The 10,028-nt window shown below is 29.7% G+C and overlaps 1 protein-coding gene across 1 annotated transcript; it reads left to right on the top strand.

Annotated features, from left to right (window-relative positions):
• The first annotated feature begins 536 nt into the window (after positions 1-536).
• LOC123293944 (trypsin-1-like) lies at positions 537-2,824 on the top strand. Its single transcript, XM_044874952.1, has 4 exons — positions 537-644; positions 1,258-1,574; positions 2,313-2,426; positions 2,493-2,824. The coding sequence occupies exons 1-4, from the start codon at positions 593-595 to the stop codon at positions 2,781-2,783; spliced, it is 774 nt and encodes a 257-aa protein (XP_044730887.1). The 5' UTR covers positions 537-592; the 3' UTR covers positions 2,784-2,824.
• The last annotated feature ends 7,204 nt before the right edge of the window (positions 2,825-10,028 follow it).

Genomic DNA, 10,028 nt, shown 5'->3' with positions numbered 1-10,028 from the left:
TATGATGCATGATAAAAGAAGAATAAATTAGAATCAATTTTATTTTCTATTCTCAACCGATTAAAAAGTTTCAAAAGTTTTTATCACTAAAGTTATTGACCAAAGTTGCTTGTTGGAAAGCTAGGATTCATTTTTTCTTTTTTAAGTGAAACACTTTTTCAGCACCATTTTTTTTTTAAATATAATTATTTAGTTAGCGAATTAAATCATGGACATATTGTGTGGAATTGACGTAAATTTACAAACACTTTTACAAATGTTTATAATGATTAACATTATTGAGTTCAAGGGATGTAATGCTAGAAAACATTCTCAATTAAAGAAATAATAGGTACCTACTATTTGGGTGTAGGTAATTCTAAGAAAATTAATGAGTATAATTTATACACGGAGGAAAAATTATCGGATTAATTTTATACATACCAAATTTGATTTTTATGCTTTCCTTTTTGCGTCACGCATAAATTTTTGTATACAAAAAAATGACCATTACAATAAAATGATAATACATTCACAATCATAATTAAGTATATAAACAAACATAAATTTGTAAAATAATTAATCATAGCATATCCAAGAAAGTTAATCAATCATGAAGAGTGTATTAAATGTTTGTATTTTTGCGATTCTACTATGGATTGTGGGTAAGAATTTGAATTTTAAAACACATTGATTCAAATTTTTAAAATAGATTATTTGAAACTTCATTTCAAAAATCTCTTTTAAGTTTTGAGCTGTTCTACTGATTTATTCTTACCGTCTGCCGCTCTCTCGTTAGATTCTATTTAATAATCTATAAATTGTATTGTTTATAAAGTAGCGCTTCATCAGAAACCGATATTTAAAACGGTTTTTTCTCGTTCCCGAATTCACACGGTCAAATCGTTTGTATGAAAAGTTTTATAAACGTTAAAAAATGCCGTTTTTCTTCTGTAAATCACCTCCAAATTACTGAAATTTCTGAATTCAACCGAATTGCTTAATAAACAATCTTCCGTATCGAGTTTCCTCGCTTTTGATTCACAAAGGGTCCCGGGCGATGCCCAAAACTATTTCGGGAAATTTATGTTCAGACATTCGCTGTATCGAAAACCAACTGGGACGGATGCGGATGTGTTATGAATCAGTTTTATAGCCTTAAGTACACGGTTTATGTGATTTCGGCGCTGCCTCCAAAAGCCAAAGAAATAATATAAACGTCTCAATTTTACTTCTGTTTTTCAAATTTTCATTAAACAAATTAATTTTTTATTACAGACAGCAGAGGTGTGAGTTTTCGACCACATCTTGATGGGAGAATTGTGGGTGGAGTAGATGCAACCATTGAACAATATCCATATCAAGTGTCTCTTCAAACCCCTTCTGGAAGCCATTTTTGTGGAGGATCAGTTATAAGTCCATCAGTAGTTTTAACAGCAGCACATTGTGTACAAGGTAGTTCACCAAGTAGTTTAACAGTTCGTGCAGGTTCAACAACCAGAGGATCGGGTGGAGTTGTCGTTGCTGTTAAAAGGATTCATGTGCATGAAAAATATGATAGCAAGAAAGTCGACTTTGATGTCGCCGTACTTGAGGTAACCATTTTTATTAACCAATCAATTATTACCTTTCTATATACAGAGAATAAGCCAACGCATACGTCGGAAAACATTCCGAATTCGATTTCTTTGCATATTTTGTTTGAAAGACGTCCCTTAATAATGATCAAAAGTTTGACAGTTTGATAAATTTTTATGAAACAATCCTACTAAAGGAAACTCTACCTATGGATTTTAATTGGACCCTTATTATAGTTCACTTTATAGACATAGAATATTATACAGAAGTACGTCTTCGTCATAATTTTTGGTCTATATTTGGATATATTTTTTTTGGTTTGTTTTGACAACCGAAAATTTTTTTGAAAGTCAAATAAAATGCCTTTAAATAGAGTATAATAATAGTAACATCAAAAGTATTTTGGAAAACACAAACAAAACTATAAGAGAATGACAGTTGATTACCTATACCCACCATGATCTTTGTTCAGGACGTTACATTCTTCTGAGCATTTGGTTCTAAGATACAGAGTCTGTCAACAGAACTCCAGCACATTGAAATTTATCCAGCCGTGTGGACGATAAAGCGATATAAAGAAAAAATCAAAATTATTTATTCCAGGAAGAAACAAATTCACCACGGAACAAAATTTCACACTTAAAAAATAATTCATGTAGAAAGTTTTCCCAACTTCAAATATGAATTTGACTTTTAATTAGTATTTTCAGTTTGCAAAACTCTAACTTTTTATTTTTATTTTTATTACCTTATAGCTTAGCCAATCCCTAACAACATCCAATAAAATAAAACCAGTTAAACTTCCAGAAGCATCCGAATATTTGAGAGCTGGTGAAAGTTCAGTGGCAAGTGGTTGGGGTGCATTAAAGGTAAATATTTGTTTAAGACATGAATACAATTTTATTTATGTATTTTGAACTTTGGTATTTATTCAGCAAGGTGGAGGTGCACCTACAACTTTGCAAGCTGTCAAATTACCAATTTTAGATCAAGGAGTGTGCAATAATGCTTACGGTGGAGGCATTACTGATCGTATGATATGTGCTGGTTCACTTGCCGGCGGCATTGATTCATGTCAAGGGGACTCTGGTGGTCCATTGGTGTCAAACAGCAAACAACACGGAATTGTTTCCTGGGGTAATGGATGTGCTCAAAAGAATTATCCTGGAGTCTACACACGTGTGACTGCTGTGCGTGCATGGATCAAATCCAAAGTAAATGTATAAAATTGTAGTGCAAATATATTAAATAAATTGTTTCAAGTGTACTTTTGAATGTTTTTCTTTTCCATTACCCACGAAATAAAAGTTTTTATTATATTCTAAAACAAGAATAAACATTCGAGTTAGTAGCCACTCGAATGCAAAGTATAGAAAATTAGTTACTAACATTGAGGTCCGATTATGAATTTTAATTCTAGTTTAGAGATATTTCACTAACGTTCTTGGGCTTTAAAATACACGACGACTACTGATAAGTCTGTTACGATGAGAAGAAGGAAGAGTGGAAGACAATGTCTGTTAATGCCCAGCTCTTGACATGAGAAGAAGGCCATTCGAAACCTAAATCTTTCCATGACATATATCTTTTTTTGTTCCTGAAGAACTAAAATTGTTTCAAAGAATGGAATATGGCTCAAAGATTTCTTTACCTCAAAGATGAGGGAAAGCACCATCTCTCTTAGTGTAACCTAATATAACCAAGTCTTTGATAACAAGAACGCCTTGTGTTTGCTACGTATGCCCTTACTGTTAAGCCAATATTGTTTATGCGCTTACTAAGGAAAAATTTTTAAAAGTCGTATAAATAATATAATAATATTCGTCGTATAATACAAAAATTATTATTTAGATATATATTGACTTCAAAGCATCAGACAAAGGTAAACTAAATATAACTGACCTTTGTAACCAAACGTTGCGTTGATTAGTGGCTATGATATCATCCACGATATTGGGACTGATGTAGTTATAGGATACTACTTATTCGATTATGTTATTTTTAGATATGATTAGGGACATGATTATTATGATTTGAAGAAGTTTTCTTATTATACAGGCGTCAAGGATCGTTTTCAAACCAAGTCCCATGGTCAATTTTTGGTATTTTCTGAAATTTTCAAGTTTGTACTTTATAATTGGCATGTATTAGAAAATGAAATGTACTTATTTCCACTATAACCCCATCATCATCGAGCACGTGTCATCGTCCTTAGATATTCAAGGACAAAGGTCGCAAAAGTTTTAGAGGATAAAAAAAACAGATTTAATTAAAAATGAACAAAAAAAGTATCAGAAAGACCTAATAACAGGCAAATTTTTTCGTCAGCTTCAAATCTATCCTTTTAAGAACAGTTACATCTTACCAACAAAACAGAAAAAAAAAATTATCAGGAGTGCTAAAATTTGAAATATTGAGGAAATCCCAAAATTTACTTTTCTTGCCTGATAACAATACTATCTTTATGTAAGGCACAAATAAACATTTTTCGTATGTTGAGCGGGTGTTTTTGTCAGAAATAACCCATTTTTTAAATTCTTTTCCTTCGAACGCTTTGATATTTGTTTGAAGTTGAACAGAAAATTTTTATTTAAAATTAAGTGCTTGAAACAATTTCATAGAGGTTAAAGACGCACAGGTTAGGCAAGGTTTCGTACAACTTTCAAGTTTTCTTTTATCTTTAAGCAGTTCTGATGTCGCGTGAGCTTTTCATTAATGTCTAGGTAGAATCTAAACGTAAGTTATGGGTATACAATCAGTTTCGAACATATTTCATTAGGGAAACATTTTTGATGGGTAATTTTTTTTTCTATTTTTTCTACATTTCGTACGAATAGTATATTAACCACAATCCTTGTATTTTGAATGTTTTGAATGTCTTCACCGTTTTCAGCACATACAAATCCCATATCTAGAATTTATTGGATTCAACGAACTCTCCTCATTTAAATAAAAAGAATACAAATTTGTTTGATGAAATAAATTCAGTTTAATGTTTTATTCTTATTTAAATGTATTCTTATGTAGATTTATTCTGTTCAAAACATTTATTTTTGTTTGTTATTTTATTTTTTTAAATAATTTGTTTTGACTATTACCTAGATTTAGAATTTGTAATTATTTTTATTTTTATTACTTATTATTATTATTATTATTTTTTTTTTTTTGAATGCATTATTTTAAATTTTTTATTCATTTTTTTGGAATAATTTGACAAACTTATAAACCCTAAGCCTACAATGAAGCAAAATTTTTATGATTCGTTTTGCTTTCTTTTTCGAAATAGATTTTGGTAACTTCGAAAATAACGAAATTCTGATCAAGTACCAGTTGAACTCGTATAGAGAGAGTTTAAATCGTATAGAAATTTCGTTTATAGAAGTGTAAGCTGTATAAATCAGACAAAAATTAAAACTGTTCCGCCTTTATGGTTACGTTGTGATGGAGGTAAGAGATTTGATATTAAGTATTATTTATATACTTATATTCTATACTAGCAGATATTCGCATGCTTTCCTGATCGATTTCTCCTTTAAAAACAAAGACTATCACGTTATAGCCTTCACTTATCCTCCCTTTTGTTCATAATTTTATGGATTTTAATATTTTGGTGGGGAACTTTTTTGGCCACGATACTTTCTATAGGCCCAATCAATAAATTAGCCTGATTTTAATACTTTTTAAAATTAACTCATGCACTGAGTTTCATGAAAATCCAAAATAATTTTTTTTTGCGATTTTATCGATTAAAAAAATTGACAAAAATCGAGAATTTTTTTATTTCCTATTTCGATAAGGCTTAGTATATAAGGTAATTTTGACCCAAAAAATCAAATATTTTTGATATATCGTGATATCTTAGAAACTCTTCATCCAATCATTAAATTAATCTGATTTTTATACTTTTTGGATCAAAATTACCCCATCCACTCAGTTTCATCAAATTCCAAAACAAGACTCTATCTGGCTCAATTTTTAAATATTTTTGTAACTTATTGAAGGATTGTGGATTCTAAAAGCAGTAAATAAAAAATTAAGAAAAACTAAAAACTAGAGTAATTTTCCAGTGATAAACGAAAACACATCGAGAAAATATGTTTGGTAGACATTTCTATACATTAGATCAATCTCCTCATACATTTTTTTCTCCAGACATATTTGTAACAGCAAAGTAATAAAAGATAAATTTCTTCTTTTTTTTCATAAAGCAATGACAAATTTTTAATTTTTATTTCTTATAATAAACATTTTATTAATATTGTTTTTTCGATAGTTTTTCTATAAATCATTATTGTAATAATACGTGTAATTGAATTGAATTCGTGCTTACAATTTCAATTCGAGTACCTATATTATACATGTGTTGTACACAGTATAGAGTATAGAGAGGCCTTTACTATATTGTGGTTAATTACGTGTCATTTTAGTTTCAATAAAGTATTAAATTCAAGAGCGGATAAAGAGAACTATGGATTTTCTTTCTTCAGTGGTATTTACCCTATTGTGAGATATATTTTTACTAATAAGTAAACAATTGCCTTGACGACAGAATTTCGCGATTTTATTTGGTATGCCAAATAAAATCTGTTGGTAAACCAATTTTAAGGAGCAAAAATTAATTCCGTCAAGTAATAATAAAAAAAAATCTAAAACAATTTGAAAAATTCAAAATTTACATCGAAAAAACCTACAAATTCTAGCCCAGGTCATTGCTAAGTTTTTCTTTAAAATTCAATAACTTTTTTTGCAGGTTTTGGTTTCATGGCTCGCTTTTGAGAAACTAGCCTATCCGATATTTAATCGTTGCTGAGTAAATTACTAAGAGCTATTATGGATATCTTTGACATCTTCTTTTAGCTAATTTCGTTGTAATTAATTATGCTTTATTGCTTGCTTTGCGTACTTTCAATAACAATGCACTATTTTAAATTCAAACAGGTGATCTAAAATAAAATGTAAGAAAATTTAACCTGATCTTTAAGGGGGAAAAACAATTTTTCTGCGGAGAATTTTAATTGATTTTAATCTTCTACAGTTTGATTTCTTTGAAATTTCTTCAGTTGTTTTTCTATGACAATATTTTGGTAATCTCTCACATTGGAAAATTGTGATGCACTGGAAAATTTAATTAATTCTAACAAACTTTTGTTTAACCGCCTTTCAGGTTTAAATTTTATATTTCAAAATTGAGTTACTTTGCATTGATCGGCGAAAAAATAATGCAAATAATATGTAAATAAATTCATTACTTCAATTTTATTTGAAAATTAGGATAATCCCCTATTCCCTATGAAATAAAAAGTTGTTAATCGCCGAATGCGTGAAGATTGGATAATTTTACATTATTATGCCAGAAAAAATAGCAATATGATGGTAGAGTTGAAAATTTAAGTTAATTATACTTTTCAAAATATAAGCTATGAGTGAATTCAAAATGAAATAGGTTTTTTCTTTAAGTCGTCTATAGAAAGGGCTTAACTCACTCGAGCTATGGAAATCACATTTATACCCATAGTAAATAGCCATCTATGGGTAACGTTTATTGAATTTTTAAGTTTAAATACATTCAACAAAATTTAACATGGAAAATGTTGACTAATAAATACTCCTCTTTGTTCACATACGCTTCTGTAATTTTATCGGACTTTTATCGGTATCAGCTCAGTTGGATATTATAAATGATATTGCTACACTTATCTTGTAATTGAAAAAGTTTATATTAATATCTTTTTATTTTTGTTCATTTTTCTTTCAATTGCTGTATAGATGATAATATTTATTGAGCAATTAATTATAGTAATTATAGTAATTTTAACTTGTACAATTTTTAGACTATGCTTCCATAGCAAAAAAGGAATGTCTGTAGATGCAGAATTTAAAAATAATTAAACAAGATATGTATAAAGATTTAATTTGGTGACTATAAAATTTTTCAATGTCACTTTTATGTGAAAATTGCTACTAACAAAAATTTTCAAATCAAGTATTTGGTAAACAGGTAAAATGTCTCATTTTTGTGATAACATCTTCCTAGTTATTTCATTTTTACAGGATACAAATAAGAGCTGTAGGCTCATCTTCTACTGATATATTGTATTTTAGTTTGCATACCAAGTCAGATTTGTTTGGCTAGACTTCCAAGTTTTTATATTAAAAATAAAATCTTTTAATAAAATTATAACTTTTTATTGTTTGAAAATTTTCTTAAACAAATATTATTATAACCGCAACATTATAAATCACTAATCTTACGCTGACAGCTTAACCATGTAATGTTTATACAAATCGGATAAAATTTAACACTGATCATTTGGCAACATTTTATGAAACTAGTAGTATGTACTGGTAGTATGTATATGTCTGTTTATATATCACACAAAATAACAATCAGTAGTGAATTTGGCTCTTAGAGCTCTTCCAATACCTTTCTAAGTTTAGTTCAAAAATATATTTTGGTATTTCTCAAGTTTTTTAAATAGTATAATGGCAAATGATTCGTATTCATTTTTCCACGGTGAAATTTTTTACACAATAAATCTTGGTCTAAACAGGTCGAGTAGGGGGTCTAAACAGGTATCCCATGACATTTGACGAGATCGCCATGCAGCCTACGGCTATGAGCCATGACGACTCAGTGTCCACTCAACAAGCCCCCACAGGAATGACATACTAGTCGCTCAGATATTCTACATTATAGTAAATTGGTACAATGTACCATAAGTAGGGTGATACTTCTTACACCATAGTAGGATGACACTAAAATTATTTATTCAGGGTGAAAGCAAAGTATATTCAGGGTGAAAGCCAAGTTTTCAGGGTGAAAGCAATAATTTTCTGTTAGATTGCGAATAAAATTACTGATAAAAATAATAATATATACACATACAAATTGTAAAGAGATACTCAAAATTTAAACTATAATTCATTTCTGGCGGAACGTACATTCTAATTAACACTAAAAATTTTGAGTTTATTGATACTTTTGAGAGAATTATCGGTTTTCTTTTGAAATTTAATCCATCGACCACGCAAAGAGAGTAGACAAAAGTCTTTCGTTTCCTCCTAAAGAATATTAAAAAGTCCGTTTAGGCGTCTGCCTGTCTGCCTGTGGCATCGTAGCGCCTAAACGGATGAACCGATTTTTAATTTTTTGTTTCGTATGAAAAGTACTTTAACGGAGAGTGTTCTAAGCTATGTTTCAAGAGCGAGTATAGGGTTCCGTATCCGAAAAAAGTGAAATCTTAACATATATTTCACTTGTGTATCAAGCTAGTATAAGATAAAGAAAAGCAAGCGAACAACATGACTAAGAGAACTAGAACGCATAATTCAAGGGTACTTATACCTCTCAGATTTTTAATAATGACTTGAGGTTCGTAATATGTGAAAACATATTTTTTGGGAATATTAATGTTAATTTATATTCATATAATTGCAGTTTAAATTTTAAAAAAAATTGTGTTTCTCTATCCGTTTTATGTGTTATATGAATGTTAGTCTTTATAGTCTGCATTTCAGATAGTTCAACAAGAAACTCCTAAAATTGTTAAATTTATTTTTTTGTTTACTACAATCACTATTGAAAATGATTTTTTTTTTTCATGAATAAATTACTAGAGATTGGAAAAATTTTCTCATTTGAACGTTTTTTTAATGTAAACATTTCTTTTTGTACCCCGACGTTACAATGGCGTGGGTTATGTGTTTGACCGATATGAATGTATGTTCATCTGTTCGGACCTAGCTTCTAAACTACTCATCATAATTTGACAAATGAGTTGTCGTTAGAAGCGTCTTGATCGCCCGCTGGTTAAAGGTAGTGTGGCGTCGCATTCAATTTAATACGACGCCCTCTAGAGGACATAAAGCTGTGATAGCACTTTTCAAATATATATATGAATCGCGCTCTTAAAAGTAGGAAATCTATGAAAACAAGGGGTCCCCTGTACTGGCTGTAATGACAATTTTACTTATCATAAAAATTTCAGATGAAAATATTTTCTTGTTTTCATAATTTTAAGAGCGTGGAGCGTGATTCTTTTAAGGGCGCGACATAAAGTGATAAACTTAATGATAAGTTAGCTGAAAAGACTGCCAAAATGTGTTGGAGAGGGGAACATGATCGTTGAATAGGTGAAGAAAAATTAAACTTGAAATTTTTCTATTAATATTACGAGGCTGGAATTTTGATACTTAGTCAAGTGGTAAAAATAACTTAAGCAATAACTTCTCGTCATAACATCGAAAATATCATGGCATAACTATCATTACTTTAAATTCAATAAATCCAAGCTTAACTTCAACAATGTTTTGCAAACACAAACATACAATGCCAAATGTTTGAATTGGCTCCAAATGAACACACATTCACACATACATATTACATATACATAAAACCATTTATTTCTACATTTTACATCAAGAAGTAGAATAAATGCACTCGATATCATTCACATTGTACGTACATATAA

This window comes from Chrysoperla carnea, chromosome 2 (genome assembly GCF_905475395.1).
Source record: "Chrysoperla carnea chromosome 2, inChrCarn1.1, whole genome shotgun sequence".
Lineage (NCBI taxonomy): Eukaryota > Metazoa > Arthropoda > Insecta > Neuroptera > Chrysopidae > Chrysoperla > Chrysoperla carnea.
The sequence above is the reverse complement of the archived record's forward strand: the minus strand, read 5'-3'. Positions and strand labels throughout refer to the sequence as shown.

What these genes read in the sequence shown, in the direction of transcription:
- LOC123293944 (XM_044874952.1), top strand. Translation starts at nt 593, where the DNA reads ATGAAGAGTGTATTAAATGTTTGTATTTTTGCGATTCTACTATGGATT. An exon ending in GATTCTACTATGGATTGTGG is followed by an intron (nt 645 to 1,257) that starts GTAAGAATTTGA and finishes TTTTTATTACAG; the next exon opens with ACAGCAGAGGTGTGAGTTTT. An exon ending in TTGATGTCGCCGTACTTGAG is followed by an intron (nt 1,575 to 2,312) that starts GTAACCATTTTT and finishes ATTACCTTATAG; the next exon opens with CTTAGCCAATCCCTAACAAC.